This window comes from Rhineura floridana, chromosome 3 (genome assembly GCF_030035675.1).
Source record: "Rhineura floridana isolate rRhiFlo1 chromosome 3, rRhiFlo1.hap2, whole genome shotgun sequence".
Taxonomy (NCBI): domain Eukaryota; kingdom Metazoa; phylum Chordata; class Lepidosauria; order Squamata; family Rhineuridae; genus Rhineura; species Rhineura floridana.
Window position 1 is genome coordinate 59,367,192 of NC_084482.1, and position 22,808 is coordinate 59,389,999.

A 22,808-nucleotide genomic window follows, 5' to 3' on the forward strand; every position below is an offset into this window, starting at 1 on the left:
TTGGGACTCCCTGCTCACTGCTGGAGAGAACATGAAATAATTCTCTTCAACTGAAGTTTGTCAGGGTGCCAACTTTGCTGGCGGCCCCATTCCCATGCCCTTGACATTTATACCCTAATAGGCAAGGGAAGCAGCCTTTCCCAACCTTTGAGTCTCCAGATGTTGCTGGACTACAACTCCCATCAGCCCCAGCCAGCATGACCAATGGTCAGGAATTATGGGAACTGTAGTCCAGCAACGACCCAGAGGCTGAGAAAGGCTGGAATATAGTAAGCTGCCTCATACTAGTTCAGACGTTTTGTCCACTGGCCCAATACTGTGTACTCTGACTGGCAGGGACTCTCCAGGGTCTCAGGACAAGAGAGGCATTTCCCATTACCTGCTACCAGGTCCTATTTTTAAAGGAAGGCCATTGCCGGGGATTGAACCTGGGTCAGGGACCTTCTGCTGCTGGGCTATAATCCCTCCCACCAGTAGCTCTTGTTGCGATCAAGGAGATAGAGGAACCGGTCAAGGAAGCAAAGTCAAGAAGGCCTAAAAGAGTTATCTAGGCTGACTGTAAGATGACGAAGGATGTTGGAGAATTCCAGTGGAAATGGGAGCAGAATTTGCCTGTGCTTGCTTATTTGTCCCATGTCCGGAAAGGAAATCAGTTCAGCGATTATGATCGGTATTTACTGCTGTTGTTGTTTTCTATCTACAAATAATATGTAACAATTCATAATTGCTGACATTCTTTTTCCCCAATGTGCATTGTATTTCCTTTGCATTTTAATGAATGGTGTGAAATAGCATAACAATAATTGGTTGAATACAACCAAGTCCTATTCTCAGTAGGCCAACTGAAATTTAAAAAACCAGGTTGGTCATGTCCCTTAATTTCAGTGGGTGTACTCTGAGTAGGACTTACATTGAATACTACCCAATGTAATTAATTACATAACATTTTGTCATAGCGGATGATGGGGAATTTTATATATACATACATGTATAGCTAATGGGGAATTCAATATACATAAATAATAAGCAAAATATATTCTTTCATAAAGCTATAAAGGTTCATAACATTTTAATAGTTTAGTAGGAAGCCAGATCCTTTTCTCTTTGGAGCTGTCTCCCTTTACTGTACTGGTTTGTTTGGCACTATTTGTACTCAAAATAATAGATAACACTGTGCAGAACATCTCAGTATCCCTGAGATGTAGAAAGAAAGAATAGCAGTAATAAAATGTGTAACTAAATTGCTTGCTCACTAGCTGGAGTGCTTAGCTCACTGTGAAAATGTACTTTCATGTGAAGTACTGAACATTGCCAAATTCACTAGAACACGATGCAGAGAAGTACAGTACCTATGCAATGCCTATGCAAATGCCTGTGTAATACCTGCGTAATACTGTCATGTCTATGTCATTCTGATGTGTTAAATCCTGATTGGTAGATGCTAAAGTCTTTGTCCTAAAATGTATAAAAACCCCAGGCAGCCAGTGCCAAGTTGCAGTTCTCCACTCAGTAGGAGGGAGACTGACCAAGTGTACACTTGTCATCCAACAAAGGCCTACCCTTTTGCTCCAAGCCTGTGTCTTTAAAATTTTATTCAAGGACCCCCAGCAAAAGAACCCAAGGAGAAATACAAAATTCTCCAACACGGACAGGCATCAAACTGCAGTGGCACAGAAACAGCACAGCTTGCAATGAATACATGGCAGGATGGAAATCGATGCCTTCTTACATCCCTAAAGATGATTAGTTCACAGCACAAGGAGCATTGCAGTACCTTTTTGGTTGCTCACACCTGAAACCATATGATGACAGAAGAAATTAGATAGAGCAGGAACGGGGAACCTGCGGCCCTCCAGTGTTGCTGGACTACAACTCTCACCCTCCCTAACATGCTGGGGTGATGGGACATGAAGTCCAACAACATCTGGAGGGCCACAGATTCCCCATACCTAATATAGGGAGTTAGAGTCACTCACACTATTAGGAACATAGGGAGCTGCTTTATACAGATTCAGGCTGCAGACACGCCAGCTTCTTCAAAAGCAGTCAGACCATTTTCTCTGGCTTCAGTTCACAATGTGTTTAAACCAGAGCTTGGAAAAGTTACTTTTTGAACTACAACTCCCATCAGCCCAATCCAGTGGCCATGCTGGCTGGGGCTGATGGGAGTTGTAGTTAAAAAAAAGTAGATTTTCCAAGCTCTGGTTTAAAACATGTTTGCCCATGGCTGGACACATATTTCTTCCTCCCTCACTGGGAATCTCAGACCTTTTAGGACCATCCACAGCAAAGTGTTGGGTCAATCACAGTTTCTGCCCAACCTATTTATAGTAGTAGTAGTAGTAGTTTAATTTATATCCTGCTTTTCGTCCCAGAAGGAGCCCAGAGCAGCAAACAAAAACACTAAAAGCACTTTAAAATCTTAAAAACAAAAGACTTTATTTATTTATTTATTTATTTCATTTCATTTATAAACCGCCCATAGCTAGTAGCTCTCTGGGCGGTGTACAACAAGGTTAAAATACAATGTTACAATAAAATCTATAACGAGTATCAGCAAATTTAAACTAAAACATTAAACATAAACATTAAAACATTAAAATGCCTAGGAGCATAGCCAGGTCTTAACCTGGCGCCTAAAGGAAAGTACTGTAGGCGCCAGGCGGATCTCTTCAGGTAGGCTGTTCCACTTTAAAACATATTAAAACAAAACTTCTTAAAAACATCTTTAAAGAACAACTTTAAAAACATCTTAAAAAGTAATTTCAGTACAGACACAGACTGGGATAAGGTCTCTACTTAAAAGGCTTGTTAAAAGAGGAAGGTCTTGAGTAGGCACCAAAAAGGTAACAGAGATGGTGCCTGTAAAATTTAAGGGGAGAGAAATCCAAAGTGTCAGTGCCACAACACTAAAGGTTCGCTCCCTACGTTGTGCAAAACAGACCTCCTGATAGGATGGTATCTGCAGGAAGCCCTCACCTGCAGAATGCAGTGACTGACTGGGTATATAAGGGGTAAGATGATCTTTCAGGTATCCTGGTCCCAAGCTGCATAGGGCTTTGTACACCAAAACTAGAATCTTGAACTTGGCCAAATAGCTAATAGGTAGCCAGTGCAATTCTTTCAGCAGCGGGTTAACATGTTGTTGATACCCTGCTTCAGTGAGCAGTCGTGCCCCCACATTTTGCACCAGCTGCAGCTTCCAGGCCAACCGCAAGGGCAGCCCCACATAGACTACATTATAGTAATCCAGCCTGGAGGTTACCAGTGCATGGACAACAATGGTCAGGCTATCCCAGACCAGAAATGGCCACAGCTATCTTATTAGCCAAAGCTGGTAAAAGGCATTCCTAGCCACTGAGGACACCTGGGCCTCTAGTGACAAAGATGGATCCAGAGCACTCAAAGACTATGGACCTGCTCTTTCAGAGGGAGTATGACCCCATCCAAAGCAGGCAACTGACCAAGTATCCAAACACGGGAACCACCAACCCACAGCTCCTCCGTCTTGCTAGAATTCAAACTCAGTTTATTGGCCCTCATCCATCCTACCACCAAGTCCAGGCACCGGCCGAGAGCTTGCATGGCCTCTCCCGATTCAGATGTTACAGTGAAATAGAGCTGGGTATCATCAATGTACTGCTGACACCTACAGCAAAGCCTTTTCACTGGACACACTTCAGAGTGGAAACGAGCTGATCTACCAAAAAGTTTTTATTTCAGCTTCAAGCTGATTTCACAGAGAAATGCACTGGAGCTGCATTTTCCCAGGTTTTGGAATAAAAAAGGGCGGAGTTTGACCCATGTCAACCAGAGTTGGAGATGCACTGAAGCCAGCACAACCACAAGTGTGTCTCTATGCTTTAAGTTGGGTTCTTGCCTTGAGCAGGGGGTTGGACTTGATAGCCTTATAGGCCCCTTAGAACTCTACTGTTCTATGATTCTACCCTAAGACTCTTGGTCCATCTAGTGCCATCTGGAGGGCTACAGGTACCCCATCTCCACTTTCAAGTTAAGAAGTTCCTCCCTCCCCTCTCCCCCCCCCAAAGTCTTGATGATGAAACAACCAGGCACACTGAGATCATGTTAGGAAACAGCCCATAAATGGAGTAGGTCAGCTGATCAGTAATGAAAAAGAAACAGCCTTGCTTGTGTTTCGCACAGGTCTCTCAACAGCTCCACAAAACAGCTGTTGCAGGTGCAGCTTCCAGACTATTCTATTCCCCTTCCAACCTTTGGGGACCTGTTTACAGGCCTGTGTTATGCTAACTGACACACACAGAGAAGGGAAAAGAAGCACACAACTAACCCACAGAGAACTTGTGGATAAGATGAGAAAACAAAATATGGAGGAGGAACACAGTGTCAGTCCATGTCAACAGATTTATTGCAGCCTAAGCTTTGGTGGGCTAAAGGCCACTTCAATCAATCCGTTAGCCATTCTGGTGCCACCAAACAAACAAACAAGACATGTGAGTCTTAACACACAGGACAGTTTCCAGGCAGCTGTTCCAAAGGAGAAGTGGATCTTTGGAAAGTAGTCGCAGAAGGACATACCACTCAAAGCCCAAGGGCCATCAAAGGATATCAGCGATTAGCTGCGGAAACTCACATAGATCCCTGCTATCATTCGCCAGGTAGCAAGTGCTTGAGAACGGCAGTGCTCCCAAACTGTCACATATATTACCGTGCTGCTCATCACTGGTGAAAGGGTGAGAGAGCCACCATCATCACAGCCAATATGTACAGGGAGGAGCGGGGACTGAGAAGGCGCTCAAGGAGCTATCTGCTGGGTGAAGAAAACCTATTTCCTGATGACTTGAAAGCCCATTTAACTCAGCTGCCTTTAAATAGAAAGCAACACATTTGCTTAAGAATTAGCGACAGAAACTTTTTTAAAAAGCAAGAACCCAACATTTTTGTCTGGGGGAAAAATGGGATTTACACGAAGTGCCAGATTCAACCATTTATTAGTACACAGATCACATCCACACCATACATTTAAAGCACATGGCTTCCTGCAAAGAATCATGGGAACTGTAGTTTTCTCCTCCCAGAGCTATAATTCCCAGCACCCTTAACAAATTAAAGTTCCCAGGTTTCTTTGGGGGAAGCCATGTGCTTCACATGTGCTTTAAATGCATGGTGTGGATGTGACCTGTTGACACCTAGATCTCCTCCAGCAGCCAAAGGTTTAAGGAATGAGCCTCTCCCCTATTTTCTCTCCCTTCACAGCCACTTATTAGGTGAAGGGTAGGAGCAGCCACAACTGGCCCTTTCCCCACAACTGGCATTTTTGAGAGGCTCAGCAGGGCTTGCACACAGGCCAACATTTCAGCAAAACGAAACCTCTGGTATCAGCAGCCTCTGGAGCCATCTGTTCCTCAAATGATAGGCCATTAAAGAAAGAATCGTGAAGCCACACACCAAATGACGGCTGCCGGATTGATGATTCATTGACGCTAATGTCAGGGAACTTTTTTAAGCGGGATGTCGCCTCTGCAGGCAGGGTAATTTGGGAAATTCATCTAAATGCATTTTTACGATTTCATTAAACGAATCACTTTTGCAACACCTCTCACAGTTCCCCTCTCCGCTCCTCGCTTCTGATTCACCCTCTCCCCACAGCTCTGACCAAACTGGAAGCAAGGGGCCTCTTCTTCTCCCTCCCTTGTGAGCCTGAAATAACCAGGTAGCCAGGTGGGCATAGGTCCCCAGATAGCACAGCGCGCACACTTAGGAAGAACTATTACAATAACGAGGGTGGCAGTTAAGCAGGCAGGAACAACAGTCATTTGTTGCGCCTGCACAGAGCAACATGTTTACACACAATGGGGAAGAAATGACAGGCATTGGCGTCAACAGGCATAATGGGCGACTGCAATGGGAAGCTGCTGTTTGGCATAATCTGATTCAGGGATTCTGCAGGGAGCTAGACTAGTATGTCCCCCCCTCGTTTTTAAACTGTGTAATGGGGCAATGGACTGGGCTGCCAGAAAAAGAGGCTGGAAATTGGGGTGTGTGTCTTTTTGAGAGACTCCAGAGAGGCATAACTGCCAATGGTGCATACACTCCTCCCACAGTATTGTCCCCGCCCACCAGAATTTTCTGTTTGTAGTGGTACAAAAGAAATGAGAGTGTGTGCCAGGAGAATAAGGCCTTTATTGTATGGACTTCGACTCTCTTAAAAGCTATTTATTTATCTTTCAACTAGGATTGGGGGAGAATGTTGGTTCAGTTTGCCTTTTGACGTGCACTTCCTCGAGCAATACTCAGACTGAAATGCAGCAATCCTTTGAAATTCGCACTTCTGTGAATTTTGTGACACAGTTCTCCGACAAAATCATGTGTACAAAAAAAAAAGCATATTAGGGGGAAGTGTACATAAAAATGCATGTATGCGTGAAAATAATATGGGAAAATGCATTAAATTAAGGAGAACTGCTTGCAAAAATTATGTTAGGCATAGTAAAATGATATTGAATTTTCAAGATTACCTTTTTTATTAAAAAAAACTATTTCAAACTGATGCAGAAATGTAGAGAACTGAGCTTAAGACTGGAAAAAGGAGAAACAGAGAGAAACCAAAACGTACACATTTGTCCATCCTTATACAAAGCCTAGGAACACTGCCTTATAATTAGACTATTTTCCAACCCAGCCCAGCTTGTATTATCTATTCTAATTGTCAGTGGCTGTCCAGAGTTTTCCCCATCATATGACACCCAGTCCTTTTTTAAAAAACTGGAGATGCCAAGGATTGAACTTGGGACCTTCTGCATGAAAAGCATATGCTCAGCCAAATTGTTAGGAACCATTAAATTGTAGGGGTGTGAATTTGTGTGCAGAAGAAGGAGGTATCTCAAGTAACTCATTTCAGACGAGATTGAAATGCACAATCCTTAGCTGTGCCTTGACCATTAGACTACTAAATCTCTAACCTCAACCTCAGTTTCCTGGTTGTAGCACAACAAGGAAGGTTGGGAAGATGCCCTTTAAACAGGACTTTGCAGCGGACGCCTGAAGATAAACAAGCCTCTCCAGCTTTGTCTTTTGAGTTCATGGAGCTGCCAGCTCCTTGCCCAAAGGGAGCTTCTGTACTATTAACAACTACAGTACAATGGAGCATTTGGAGTGTGCCTCTTCTTCCATCATAGTTGCGTTGCTGGCGCCTCAAGGAGCAGCATCAGCATCTGCTTATTCCCTTCTCCTCTCCTGACATGGGACTGTTAAATACATGGGGGGGGGAGCAGGGGACGCTAACATATCAATCCTCAAAATCTTAATGTGTGCTATGTAAGTAGCTGCCCTCTTATATTAGTGAACAGATAAGAACATAGTGGGTTAACAAGCCCCATCAATGGACCATTCCATTCACAGCATCTGTTGCCCTGCAGATTGTGGAATACAATGTCCAACACAACATTCTGTAGATCAGCCTTCGCCAACCTGGTGGCCTCCGGTTGTTTTGGACTAGCACTGGCTGGGGTTGGTGGGTTGTAGTCCAAAACATTTGGAGGGCACCAGGTTGGCAAAGGCTGCTGTAAAAATATGTGGGCTCATCCAAATAATTTCATAGGCCCCCCTACCTCAAACTGAGAACATGTTTCTGGTCTTCACTTGGAGAAAAAAGGTGCATATATAAGCTAATTTCTACAAAGGTGTATAGACTAGGGGAAAGGGGGGGTTAACTCGAATGATTTCAGAAGTGTGAAAGAGTAGAAAACCTCCAACCTAATTTCTCCAGTTCCGTACGATGGTCCCTGTCTTTATATAGCACCAAACAGCCTGGCTTCTCGGTATTCCACAGACAGGAAATTATTTTTTCTCAGTGCTTAATAAAAATCGTAATGCGGTATCCTACAAGCCTACTAGTAGCAATACATAGGTGTCAGTGTTTTTAGCCAATATCAAACATAATCACAGTTGCAGGATTTAGAATATCTACATATGCCATTCTAATGCCCTGGATTCCCATTTCGCTAAATCCCTGTTCTTGAGGTGGTGTCACACTTTATGGAGTGAATGTGTTTCTCAAATGTGTACCCAATGTCTGGAAGAGAGAGACACATGTCTATAAATACACAGGGATGCACAGTGAGCACATGCTGAGAGCCATGCTTGGTAGTAGCATCCTGGTGCATATCCACTGCAGGTTTGCAGATCTCCCTTTCAAAAATGATGGAGTTCATTATTTGTGTGTGTAGAGGGCAGCCGGGAGCCACATCTGCCACTGCCTGAAGAGTGAAGGAGCCTCAAGGGCACACCAGAGATTCAACCCAACCAGGGGCTTATTCACCTATTGGTATGATCTTATTTGAACAACGGTTAGACACCAGGTGATCCTAGCTGAGCTGCTCCATCCTCCTAACCCTCACATCTGTGAGAAGACACCCAAGAAGACAGCCAGGTTAAAAGACTCAGCAGATTTGCCTGCTGTTTGATAATTGTCTGACAATTGCCTTTGCCTCAAAACATGCTTGTAGGGGAGCTGTGCTCCAGAAGGGGAGGTCACGGTGTTTCCATACCAGAACTTGGGCTCACTGTGACTTGCTAGCTTTACAAAAGCAGCACTGATGGCACTAGCACAGGTGCTTCCGAGGACATGGGGACAGTCTCAGTTCAGGCTTATGGAGATACACAATTGTCAAATTGCATAACCTGCAAGTGAGAGGAAATGCTCCCTATCATACTTGGGGAGCACAGGAAACCGCCTTATTCTAAGACAGACCATTGAACTGCCTAGCTCAGTATTGTCTGCACCAACTGGCAGAGGCTCCCCTGGGTCTCAGACAGGCAGTGGAGGCTGGCCCATTAAGGAAAATGAAGCACTGCCCTACCAAAGTCAGCCTGCCCCCACATGCCTACCTTCTCTCTGACAGCCGTGAAGGTGGCGGCCCTGTTTGTCTGCTTCCTCCTTAATCTCAGTGTTGCCCCTTGCAGAACTCAGCAGGGAGGAGGAAGAGAGACAAAAGTGCCTGGCTTTGGTTCTGCCTCCAGCTGAGCCAGAAGGTCTCCCTGCCTTCCTTCCTGCCAGTCCCAACGAGTGTCAGCCACCACTACAGAGAGGGGTCTTTCCCAACCCGACCTAAGGATGCTGGGGGTTGATTCTGGCTCCTCTGCATGCAAAGCATGAGCTCCACCACCGAGTTATGGTCTTTCTACTTGCATCCCTTTGTAACTCGCATGGTTCACATGATGTTGCAGGCAAGCAGAAACTATAACGCAATTTTCCCCTTTAAATCCATATCAACCCAATCCAATTATGATGCGGAAAGGAAAGGAAAAACCTTTTCAGCTTCACAGCGCTTCTCCGTGTAGGTGCTTTGTTTCAATGTTTTTCTAGTGGGCAGGCTCTCTTATGCCTCATTGCCCGCTCCCTCCCTCTCTGCCGCCCAGTAAAGCTGCTGCAGCCGCTGCCTACTTTGCCTTTCACTCACTCCCCCCTCTAATCAGTTTCATATAGTTTCTTGTCAATAGCACCCCAAGGCTCTCAGGGCTGGGAGAGGCATGCAATCAGGGCCGGCTCCAGGCATGCTGGGGCCCTTGGGAACCAGTCTGCCCCAGGCCCCTCCGTTCCCTTTCCACGATCCGCGGCAGGAGCGCAGATCGCAGGACAGGAGCTTCCGAGCTGCCTACCATCCCCCCGCCATCCCCCCGCTTCACCTACCTTTCTCTCTGCTGTTTTTTGCAGTGCACACAGGGTTGCCATCAACCAAGATGGTGGCAGAGGCTTCAGCCCCTTACGGAAACCTCGGCCGCCATCTTGATTGATGGCAACCCTGTGTGCACTGCAAAAAACAGCAGAGAGAAAGGTAGGTGAAGCGGGGGGATGGCGGCTGGCTCAGAAGCTCCTCCTGTCCTGTGATCCGCGGCTCCTGCTGTGGATCAGGGAAGGGGAGCAGAGGGGCTGGCTCCTCAGAGACCTCTGTAGCTCCAGGGGCCCTCAGGCCAGTGCCCTTTAGAACCAGCCCTGCATGCAACTGACAAGAAACAATGAAACTGACAAAAACCCCTCCCCTTCTCCATTAGCAATATGGATACTCCAGAGGGAGTAAACATGTAAAATTGGGGGCGGGGCCACAAGGAAACAGCAATATCAAACCTTTCCAGAGAAACACCTATTTGTGTGAAAGGAAAAGAGCAGATTGGAAGCTACCTTTGCGCAAAAAGTGTGGACCTTGGCAGGGAACAAGAGGCATATCTGAAACTTCAACTCACACTTTCTAGGTGAGTTTAAGCTGTTTCCAGATTGTTTCCTTCCCCTCAGATTGTTTGCCCCCAGATATGAGGGGCAAAGGTTTGCATGCTGGACACCCACAGATTACATCGTCCTTGTGCCAATCAGGGCAGCATTCTGAGGGCAAACTGCATAGTTCAGGAGTAAGGAAACAGCCTGATTCCTTATATCCCAACCCAGTCACTGAAGTCTTCAGGGGAGTTCCTAGTAGTGGTCCTCCATGGCTCAGATGCCCAGTTTGAATCCACCAGGAGCCCTGCATTCAGTATCATGGGCTCAATTTTGTGGAACTCCCTTTCAGCTGAGATCAGACATACCCCTTCCCTGTTGAATTTCCAGCACACGCTGAAGACTTAAAAACAACACCTGGCAAGCATTTTAAACTACTTTGTTTCTGATTTTACGGTTAGCCTTTAACTGGTTTTATCTCCGTTGTATTTGTAGAGCTTGCTGTATGCCGCTTAAGAGACAATTTGTAAATAAGCAGTATATAAATGGTCAAAATAAATAGCCATAAACCCTTGACCTAAATTAGTACCACTCTTTTTCACTACCTTTCTTCCCACCCACCCCCCTTACCAATTCAGTACTGCATCAGTTGTATGGGGAGTTGAAAACACCTCTAGCATTGCAGCAGGGAAGCCTTGGAAAGGAGACCCTCCTTGCAGTAGGCAGCTCCTGCATGAAGAGGAGACTCCTTCACCACCACCCCTTAAACTGGCAGAATGGATCTGAAGCAGAGACAAAGGCTGCTCAGCATGTGCCCTTGAATCAGTGAAATCAGTGCCATGGCATCCAGCCTAGACCTTAGGACAAGTTGAAAACACTTTTTACACAAACTTTTTAGGAGCAATTTGCTTTCTTAGAGTGTGCGTATATGATGGTTTCTGGCTTCATAGTGCCATCTAATGGACAGATCAGCCTTGGGACAAGAAAGTTGGCACAGGAAGGTCAGCCTGGGATGGAAGAGAGACCCCCAGAGGTTTTCAGGCCAAACTGGGTCACAGCCAGGGATGTAGTTATGCAGGGTCTCAAGGGTCTTAGACCCTTTACTTTTTTAGGAGCAGGGTCCCAGCAGGGTCCCTATGTTTCCATCATCTTACAAGCCAGTCAGCATGAAAGCCACTGAATAGAGTCTTCTAACATGCTTCCTTACCCTTTCCTGCGGATTGGAGCCAATCAGAGTGAAAGGAGGTGAGTCAAACATGGAGAGATTCTTCTTGGTAGCTAACTCCTCTTTCATGCTTATTGGTTCCTAGGAATTATCAAGGATCTCATTCTCAATTCCACAGCAAAAACCCGGGGAGGGGGCATGGCTGTGAAGGACATGAAGGGACCCTGCACTTCTGAATTTGCCACTATACTACTAGTCACAGCAACTGATGCGACAGGAGGGCAGTTCAAAGGCATGATGAACATGCAATGCCTTTGCATAATCTTTTCTAAGGGGCCCCACGCTCCCAAGGTTAAGCCCAAAGGATTGACTTTTTGTTCTCTGGTGCTACTTTGCATGGGGGCATTATTAATCCCAAAGCTGACATCAGACTTCAGTGTGAACAGGTAAGTGGCTGCCCCAAAATATCTCTCCTTCATTTCTTCTTCCTTTCTTAGTTATTGACATGGAGGGGGAGGGTGGCATGTCTACAAGAGGAATCCAGTCATGTTACAAGCACCAGGGTCTTGTGCCCATCATGAGCTGGGATGGTGCTCCAAGAGGCCTTCCAATACTTCCTCTCCTCAATGCCAGAATCAGAAGCACAGTTTTCCCCCTTGTACAAACCCAAAATGCATTTCAAGGCATTTCTTTCTTCAACAAGAAATACGATAATGAGACAGAGAAGTGGGGAGGGGAGAAGGTGAGCACAGCTCCAGGACTTTTGCAGAGCAGGAGCAATAGTGACATCATCTTCAGGAACCATCAGGACAGCCTTTTCCAATGTTTGGGTCCCCAGTTGTAGCTGGACCACAATTCCCATCATTCCTGACCGTTGGCCATGTTGGCTGGGGCTGAATGGAGTTGCAGTCCAACAGCATCTGGGGACCCAAACGTTGGGAAAGGCTGCACCAGGGTAAGTGACATGTCTTCCTTGCTCTGGCAAGTGAATGAAGGGATAATGAGGCTTTCAAGTTTTATTTTTGTTTGTGACATATTAGCAGAGAGAGAGGCAGAGACAGACAGTCAGACTGACAGAGGCAGTCAGAGAATGGGACCAGTTTACTGTTCAGTGATTGTCAGCTGATTTTAATAAATTGAGTGTAATACATTGTGCTACTGCTCTTTGGTGTGATGAATCTGTAGATCAAGGATAGGGAACCTGCTGCCCTCCAGTTGACATTGTTGGACTCCAACCCCCATCAGCCAGCCGACATGGCCAATGGTCAGGGATGATGGGAGATGTAGTCTAACAACATCCCCAGCTCTTTTATGCAGTGCCAGATGTGCAAATGACAGATGCAAAGGATAGTTAAAGCAAAGGGTAGATGTACCTTGCAACGGATGATGAGATGATTCAGAATTCAAGATGGCTTTCTACCAAGACGAAGAAAGGTTTTTAAAAAACAGAGCTACCCTTATAAGAAAGGGAAACCTTTGAATACAGAGCAAGCCAGACAGGGAAACTACCCCAGGTCATGTTTTTTATACTGGGACCCTGAATCCTCCCAGAGCAGGGGATATAGATCAGTTGCAACACTCCTTACAGCCTGCTGCCAAAACCAGCTTAATCAATTTCATAAATCCAGAGTTGATGTAATCCCCAGATCAGAGAAACCCCATAAATGCATAATCCAAGTGCCGTAACAGGGGCTCTATCACACAAGCAGCTGTTCGACAAGCTTTATTGCTTGTTCACGTACAACTTTTGCAGCAGTCACTCCATTTCTGCAAGTTCCCTAATGAGAGACTGCAAATGAGATTCTGGGGTGCACATGTCGTCTCTGTTCTAGAAATGGGACCAAAATACTGAACCTGAACATACTCAGAAACCAGAGCCTCCCAGCTGAAAAAGCCCCTGCAGACCACCGAGATGACGCAACAGTGTAACTAGTTGCATCAGTACAGGTACGAAACCCTGTGCATTACCCATTTGTCTTTAAGACCTGGTCCCTCCCACCCCTTCCTACATGATGGGGGCAGTTCCATGTTTAGAAACACACTGAATAGCCATTGCATCTAGTTTGGCTACAAAGGGCAGCTGTGAGGTTGCCTTTATGCTGATTCAGAGGCGGAAAGGCAACACAGAGAGCAGGGTGAGAAGATCAGAGACACATTCAAGCAGAAGGAAAGCTGAAGGACTTCCTACTTCTAATCATAGCTGGACCCAAGTTCGCAGGTAAGGTTAAGCCATGCGGGAGACAACACAGAAGTGAACATCTTTGCACTTCACTTAATCCATGTAATGGATACAAGGATGCTGCACCAGAGCTCCTAAAGCACACAGTGTAAAGCAGGGTGGCCCTCTAGATGTTACTGGACTCCAGCTCCCATCAGCTCCAGCCGGTGTGGCCAATGATCATGGCTGATAGGAGCTGCAGTTCAGCAACAACTGGAGAGCTACAGGTTCATTGCCTCTGAAGTACGAGCAACAGATACATGTCCTTAAACACCTACATACACAAATCTGGGAGCCCTGATTGAGCCGCAGCTCCCCAATTTGTGCACATGGATTAAGGATGCATTCTTGTCAACTGAACTTGTGTGTTGTGGGAGATGCCGCTGGAAGAGCTATGCACCTGCAGCAAACTTAACTGCCATGAAAAGGGTGGTGGTGCTGCTGCTGCTCTGACTAGAAACTCCATCCACCGCTTCCTACTTCATCAAAAGTATTTATGTGTGATCACTCAAGAGACACTAAGGAGGCAGGGCAGGTCTTTTGTTAATGGTAGGGTTGACTTGCTCTTGCCATGTCCAAGCTCCAACCTCCGTCCACCTGCCTCTGGTCCAAGAGCGCATTCTCTATAGGAGAAAGCTGTTAACAGTGGGCAAATTCACACCAACTCTGGCTTAATAAAGCAGGATGTGAGAGAGGGTGTGCACCTGCACACACCTTTTCTGCCATTTCACTCCGCCCTTTGCACGAGTAGCTGAACAAGCCAGGATTTAGCACTTACCCATAGCTTTTCATTATATGCTAACCTAAAAACTATCATTCATGGCTTCCAAACAGCTTTCCATACAAAGCCATGGTTTAAAAATTGACTTAGGAATTTGCCTTGTTTGCAAGCCCTTAACCATAGGTTCTGGGTTTGTACATAAAAAGAAACCATGGCTAAGAGCTGGATCCTAGCTTGTTCCAGCCTTTGCATAAAGGGAGATGAGAAGGAGCTCCATATACCCACATGCAGCTTATACATATCCTGGCTTATTAAGCCAGAAATTCATTGCACGAACCAGGACATTTGCCCAAGCAGGTCTGCCAAATGAAAAACCTGTCTTAATTTCAACATAATAGATTGGCAACAAGAAAAACACTTCATAACCTCAGAGAGCCCTGAAATATATTCACTAATAGGCAAAACACTTTGCGGGTTAAGAACGTACCTATAGCCCACAGATATTTCTATCAAACTTTAAAAAGCAGGGAAATTGGGCAGCTATAGTGAATGCACCAGGGGAGCAGGAGACCTGAACTCCTCTCCAAGATATTGGACTGCCCTACAAATTTGTCAGAATGCAAACACAATTTGGGTTGGTCTTTCACAGTCCAATCCGCTTGCTGTGTAGCTTGGAAGAATTTGGTAACATGTGCCTCTGAGCATATGGTGAGTGGTGGCAACACCTGCCATCTCCAAAGATGGAGAATTATATTTTTGTATGTTTGTTGGTGTTTTTCTTACCTTGCTTCTTTCCTGTGTTACTAATGTTTCTACAGAGAATCTAAACTAGAAAATTTTATTTCCCTCATTATTCATCCAGAAATCTGTGTCAAATTTATTTTCATTTATTTCAAAGCCTTTTTATTGGTCAATGTCATATGATGGTGCAGACAGCCTTTTGTGTTTCAAATTGGAGGTTATGTTCTATTTCTATTTTGGGTGCATTAACAGTTGAATCCGAAACTGCAGTTTGATATAAAATCAGACTGATTACAATATGTTGCTACTTCAGCAATGACTCTTAGCTGTGGGAAAAAAGAGGATGCATGTTTTCAGCCTGCTATGTTTAAACCACTTCATTTAACGCAAGGTGGGCACGGTCAATTAAAAACATAGAGCACACCTAGCATTTTGCTAGAATATATTTCACCTCCCACTGTTTTATCTTGTGCAAAGTGAGACATTCCTGAGGTCCACTGGAGACTATTCTCAGAAGTCAGTGCCATTATTCCACAATTATGTTTGGAGTTTTTTTAGTGCAAATTTTGCTCTACTTCACGTATTCACAGAAATAGAAACAAAAGAAAATGAGTTCCTATAGGAAACTTCACTAAAATTGCAAAGTAAATCAGAATATTTAAAGTGACCCTCTGAACTATATCAATTGTCTTAATAATGTTGCTTCCTCCCTGCTAAAACAAGATCAGCACAGCACGTCATCTTTCTATTATTTGGGCTGATTGCAGGTGTTGCCATCACTCACCATAGGCTCAGAGGCACGTTACCAAATTCTTGCAAGCTACACAGCAAGTGGATTGGACTGTGAAAGACCAACCCAAATTGTGTTTGCATTCTGACAAATTTGTAGGGCAGTCCAATATCTCAGAAAGGTCAGGTCTCCTGCTCCCCTGGTGCATTCACTATAGCTGACCATTTTCCTTGATTTTTAAAGTTCGATAGAAATATCTGTGGGCTATAGGTACGTTCTTAAACCGCAAGGGTTTTTGCCTATTAGTGAATTTCTCTGCTTTTTAATCCGGGGGGTAAGAAATGGGATCCTGTGCAAGTTTGCTGAGAATGGATTGATCATTTGCATGCTTATTGAGTTCAGTGGGATTTACTCCCCTGCAATTATGCTTAGGATAGGTGAAACTGACCACAGGGGATGAGGGGAGGAAACACAGAGGGAAGGACTGGGATGGGAGCAGGCAGGACAGGGAGGGGAGGACAGGTTTGATCATTTGCATGTTTATTGAATTCAGTGCAATTTACTCCCATGCAGTCATGCGTAGGATAGGTAAAACTGACCAGGGGGGAGGGAGGGAGGGAGGGCTGGAGTGGGCAGGGGAGGAGGAAAAAGGAAGAGGGGAGGGGAGGAGGAAGGTAGAGGAGAGGGGAAGGAAGGAAAAAAGCAGGTCTGATCATTTGCATGCTTATTGAGTTCAATGGGATTTACTCCTATGCAATCATGGTTAGGATAGGAAAAACTGACCATGGAGGAGGGGGAGGGACCGTATTGGAGGGGGCAAAGGAAGGGGGAGAGGAGGGCAGATTTGATTATTTGCATGCTTATAGAGTTCAATGGTATTTACTTCTGTGCAGTCATGCTTAAGATAGGTAAAACTGACCATGGGGCGGAGGAAGGGGAGGGGGCAGAAAGAGGCAAGAGGGAAGGAATAGGAGGAAGAAGGGAGGATGGGTTTGATTGTTTGCATACTTTTTTAGTTCAATGGGGTTTATTTCTGTGCAATCATGTTTGAAAATGGAAATGGACTGCCTTCAAGTCAATCCCCACCTATGGCGACCCTTTGAATAGGGTTTTCATGGTAAACGGTATTCAGAGGTGGTTTTACCATTATCTTCCTCTGAGGCTGAGAGACAGTGACTGGCCCAAGGTCGCCCAGTGAGCTTCATGGCTGTGTGGGGATTCAAACCCTGGTCTCCCAGGTTGTAGTCCAACACTGACCCAGGGAAGGGGCAGGGGGTGGGAGGGGAGGAGATTGGGTGGGTGGGTGGATACTGGGCAGTGTTGGAAGTGGGGCAAGAGCAACTCCTGTTTTGTTCTTTTTTGTTTGTGCTCCAGAAGGGAGATAGAGGTAGGGTCCTCCAGATGAATAGGCTTGTTTACCTTTACCTGTGATGCTCTGACTGACTTCCTTCTGTCGCTAGACTGTGATGCCTTTAGGGAAGCTTACCTGCCCCTCCTCCTTCCGCCCTTTCCATTCCTTTGTCCTCTGGCTGTCCGGCAGAGAGGAAACATCTCTTTGTCTCTGCTCTCTCTCCAAGCATGGGGCTAACTCCTACACCTGGGCATTACGCCTCCAACTTAGCTAGTTAGTTAGAACTAGGTATGCATTTTCTATCTACTATGTATTTCTATAAAGTAGCTTTTCCTATTTTACTAAGTCTCCAGTCTCAGTGATGCTCATGCAGGGTAAAAGCCTGCTTTCTTAGGCAAACGCACACACACGCTGGCACACTCGCATTTCAACATCTGCTGTTTCTCTCTGCTGCTGTGGTGCTGCTTTTAAATGAAATTAAGCAACACAACTACACACAGCGCAACAGGCAGAAGGGAAGCCCATTTCCTTTATTTATTATTTGATTTATATCCCGCCCTTCCTCCCAGCAGTAGCCCGGGGCGGCAAACAGAAATGATAAAAACACTTTAAAACATCATAAAAAGACCTTAAAATACATTAAAACAAAACAACGTTAAAAACATTTTTAAAAAGCTTTAAAAACATCTTTTTTTAAAAAAGGGTTAAAAACATTATTAAAGAAAACATATTAAAAGAAATTCTAACAAAGACGCGGACTGGGATAAGTCTCAACTTAAAAGGCTTGTTAAAAGAGGAAAGGTCTTCAAAAGGCACCAAAAAGATAGCAGAGAGCAAAAGGAAAACACTGTGATCAGTATCATTGCTTTTCAGTGTTTCCCCCACCTTTTTATTCTACAGCAGGCACATGCAGCCTCCCACCCAAATTTAAACCAAAGCTGTCCCTGGCCACATCCACACCAGGCCTTTATTTCACTTTGGACAGTCATGGCTTCTCTCAAAGAATCCTGGGAAGTGTAGTTAGTGAAGGGTGCTGAGAGTTGCTAGGAGACACCCTGGTCCCCTCACAGACCTTCAATCAGAGTGGCTGACTGTTAAACCATTCTCTCAGGGGAACAGGAGTCCCCTCTCAGCACCCTTCACAAACTACACTTCCCAGGATTCTCTGAGGGAAGCCATGACTGTCTCACGTGAAATCAAAGTCTGGTGTTGGTGTGGCCCCAATTAGCCAAGCCCAGCAGCTGTGAGGCTTTTAGAACACTGACAGTTGGTTCTTACTGAGCATGCCCCGCATTATCATAGGGTGCCAGCCAAAATTTCTTAAATTAAAAATCAGCCAGGCATTTTTTTTAACTTTTAAACTGCAGAAGATGAAGGTCAGAGTATGGGGCAAGGTCAGCATTGGGATTACAGGTACTCTGTGAACATGGCTGATTTTTAATGAATTTCAACAGATTATGAGAACTCTCAGAGAAAAAAGTCCAAAAGGGCTCTGAGGTTTTTTTCTCTCTTTTTAGACTTTGAACTCTCGATTCTCTGACTGTTTTGTGTATCGCCATGAAAATTCGCAGTTGTTAAGCAAGCGTTTCTGAGTTCAGTACTATACGTTTTGTAAGGTTTTGTTTTGAAATGAGCTTATGGGAAGCATCAGAATGGCATGGGGGTATTTTCAATTTAACATTGCGGAATGTGAAAAATCCAAGCTGGCTATAGTATACAGCCACTCTTGTGGTTGTATAATAACTCAAGAAGCTGCCAATAATGCCTATCTGAACTTTCTATTGTAGCATGCCTCAGGAGCAAGCTAATTAATCATGCATGTATGCTCCCTTAGCATGTATGCTCCTTTAGCAGTAATTCAACTTCTGTCGGAGTTTCCAACAAGAAAAGATAATCTCCCATGATTTATTGACAGTGAGCTTGTGCTTGAAATAGTCAAGGATTGTTCAAGTTTGCGAAGAGCAGCCTTGTAGTTCCCAGCTCTCCATCGTGCTCCTGCTGTAGGTTTTCCAGCTTGCGTTAAGGCTAAAGCACATACGCTAGATAAGAAAGCTGGATTCGAGTCTGCTGACCCAGGTTCACTTTATTTGAGAAAGAGCTTTATTTTAAAATGGTTATACAATCTGCAATCTGACATCAAGGTTGGGCTGTGGGTGGGAAGGAATAATTTGAGTTTCAGGGTGAAAGAAAAAGATGACTGAAGTTGCCTATCCTATATGGCTTCTCCTTATGATTATTCATCCAAGTTTTAGTTCCTCTCTCTGAAGTTTTTTGACTTGGTTTTATGTTCAGCATGTTTTAATCAGGGTGCAAATGGAGTGCTCTATGAAGGATTTCATTATGTCAGAAGCAGCAATGGCAAAAAGTCATAAGGATTTTCTAATTACGGGGTGGGGGGGATTATGCCTGGCTTTGTCTTGTTAAAATAGTTTGTGTTAATCTCATTATGTGGAGATGTGAACTGGGCAAAACAAAGAAGCAACCCTGCAAGAACAAGTAAGGCACTTAGAAAGCCCTGAATATTAAACATTTTTAAATTGCTCGCTTTAACAATTTACAGGCCACTTTTTCTGCAATGACTACAGCAGAGAGAGAAGTGAGCCAAGGCTTCTTAGAACAGGACTCTAAACCAGGTGTAAGGTCCAGGAAAAAAACACACAGAGAGATCCCTTGTGAAAAGAGAATGAAGACAGGCAGTGGTCTGGGCCAAACCCCGCTGCTAGTAGCAGCAAGAAGCTTTCAGCATATTCACATCACTTTCAGTCCAGAGCCAGCACTGCCATCTCACTACTGCATACCATGTTCTCTGTTTTCGACACATCTGTAGGATGATGAATTATAGTTTTCACCATCTTTGGTGGCCAAGCACCTTTGAGAGCTGCACGGCCATAACACAGATAGCTCTTGGCCAGTTCGCAACAGTATCTCAGGGACCTATCAATTCAAGCATTTCTTTTGGATCTCCAATCTTCTCCCGAGGCTTCCCTGACAGCCTGCCTCTTGCCACTTCGGCAGCATCAATCTTCTCCCAGTCCGAAAAGGAAACTAGGTGGACACCTGTGAAATAGCCACAGAAAGGAAAAGTACAGATTAGATCAACCCGCTGCTCCTAGATACATCACACACGCAAACCTCAGAAGCACATGGGCCTTCCACCCAGAGACTGCTACAAAATCAAATGCTGAATTAAAGGCACGCCTTCCACATCAATTACTAGGCGGACTCAAGAGTGCTGGCCCAGTGAGATTAGTTGTATCTTGGAAGGCTCTTATAACAGCTCAAAAGGGGATGAAATGCCTTTTGGTTCACTTAAAAATCCTGAATTGGTTTAGAGGGAGCATGTTAATTGAAAGCATTTAAATATAATGACAGTAAAGGACCCAGTTGGGCTTCAGAATGCATTCCCACACCCCCTGGGGGCAGGCGGGGGGGGGATCACTACAAAAATGACTCAACATTTCTCTACAAAAACAGAAGCAATCCATATGGTCCTTTTCCAGGTTTCACATGCAACTAATGATCAAATTCTGGGTTTGTTTTTGAGGAGGCATTTTTGCACTCATAAGCTTGCCATAGCTACTGCTTTTCACATCACCACTCACATCAGACACTCGGAATAGTGGGATTACCAAATTGGGATGAGACGACTAAATTAACTGCAGAGATTTCTCTGTTATGTAGCAAACTAAGAATGCATCTTCATATGTGGAAAAACACGTGTGCACCCATTATGCTGCATGAACATATAGAGGAAAGGTTCAAATGGCAACAGGTCATGAAATAGGTCCATGCAACAAAATAAACACATGTGCTTTTATCACCTAACTGTGTATCCATGGATTACATATGCAAAAACAATATCCATGCTGAAAATGTACCCATGTGCAAAGTGGCCATGAGCACTGCCAATTATTTCCTCCCTCCTGCCTTTGCTGTTATTTTATTTTATTTGAGATAGACAAGTAAACGACTGCACGGTGCTCTTACCCAGGCATACCTTCCCACCCAGCTCACCAACAAAGGTGCCATATAACACCATATGTTCACTGTGCAATATGTACATGCTTGCCTCTCTGCTATAAGAATGCATAAGCAAATGGCAGCCTGAGGGACCATGACACTTCTGGCTGCCCAGGCCATGGGATGATCAAGAGAGGCAGAGCAGAGAGGACAAAGGCCCAGAAAGAGGCTGCCAAGAGTGGAGAAGACAGAAAGAGGAGTGCAAGACAAATTGAAATACAACGCTGAAAGGCTCTTAGCAAGGAACAACTAAATGGGTTCTAAAATCCTAAAAATTGTCTTGGATTGGTCCCACTAAACAACTGAGCTCCAGCTATTTTGGTACTATGGGACCAACATGTAATTTAATGCTTCCTGAGTTCTGGCCTTTTCAAATTGTAAATGAGCATAGATAAAATAATAAAATGTCATGTTTATTGCCTTGAAATTGAAGGCACCATTAGTCTAGCGGGGGGGGGGGAGGCGGAGAGGAAAAAACAGGCTTATAAAGCTTCCAAACACTGTCTCCAAATAATTGGTTTTAGTGCCAACTCCAAGCATCTGCATCCTTAGGTGCTTGAGTTTTCAGATGTGCAGCAGAACCCTAAGCAGGTTTACTTAGAAGTAATCCCCATTGTGTTCACTGAGGCTACTCAGGTTTAGGATCGCAGCCCAAGAGATTTCACCGACGACAGTCCTAGGGTACTTCTGCATAAGAGATTCCTGCACTAATGCTTATAAGTTGTCAGAGCTAGATCAGGGGTTCCCAAACCTTCTCCCTGTCACAGACCACTTGAAAACTGCTGAAGGTCTTGGCAGACCACATCATGGTCTTTCTGCCTATTCAGAAATTGTGCTGTACTGTGCTAGGTGCTGTATGATTTTCAATTGTATTTTTATTGCTTCTTTCATTTCTTATATGATATTTTATTGTGTTACAATTTGCATTCTGTAGAATTCAAATTGTAACACAGCATACAACATAAGAAATTAAAGCAGCAATAAAATACAGTTAAAAACCAGTCTGAGTATTTAATGTGGAACTGCCACAGACCACCTGAATGAAGCTCTCGGGCCACTGATGGTGCATGGACCACCGTTTGGGAACCTCTGCGCTAAAGCATGAGTGTGGGGGGAGGGAGGGGGAAAGCTGTCAAAAAGCAAAAATGTCATGTTATGGGAAAGATCACACCAGTATTGCTCCTGCCAAATGTGTAGGCTGCCTCTCCCTCCCCCCTCCCCCATGCATTCTGGCATCACATATGCAGTACAGCCCAATAAGACTAGAGGAGACCGAAGACTAGTGCAGGCTTGATATCTGCCCTCAACCAGGCATGCCTTTCCTTGAAGATAAATTGGTGAGATCCAACCCAAGCCAGAAAGCCAGCGTGCACATCCCAAGCCTTGGAGGGCCATGTCCAAAGTTCAAGCTCCAGCACAAGTTTATTGGGTCACTTTAGGCAAATTCTACCTTTCAACCTCATCTCCCCACCAGTAAAAAAAAAAAGGGGGGGGAACGAAAAATAGCTCACCTTGAAGCAAAAAGGTGAGGTGAGGAAAAAACTGCAAAGTAACTTGCACACTTTTAAGAGAGCAGAAGCACAAAGCTGTCCTTTCAGGACTTTGGCTTCTAGGAGAGGAAGCAGGATTTACTGTCCATGACATTTAGGTCAAAAAGATCTCATTAGCAGTGA

At 44.8% G+C, this 22,808-nt stretch overlaps 1 protein-coding gene across 2 annotated transcripts in view; it reads right to left on the reverse strand.

Moving 5' to 3' along the window:
- Positions 1–17,653: 17,653 nt before the first annotated feature.
- The window catches only part of FDXR (ferredoxin reductase), a 45,886-nt gene continuing 40,731 nt past the window's right edge, over positions 17,654–22,808 (reverse strand). For both annotated transcript variants that reach the window (XM_061616102.1, XM_061616101.1), the window contains one exon: positions 17,654–20,172. In XM_061616102.1, the coding sequence (XP_061472086.1) occupies positions 20,042–20,172 (131 nt within the window). In that variant the 3' untranslated portion in view covers positions 17,654–20,041. The remainder of the gene's footprint in view (positions 20,173–22,808) is intronic.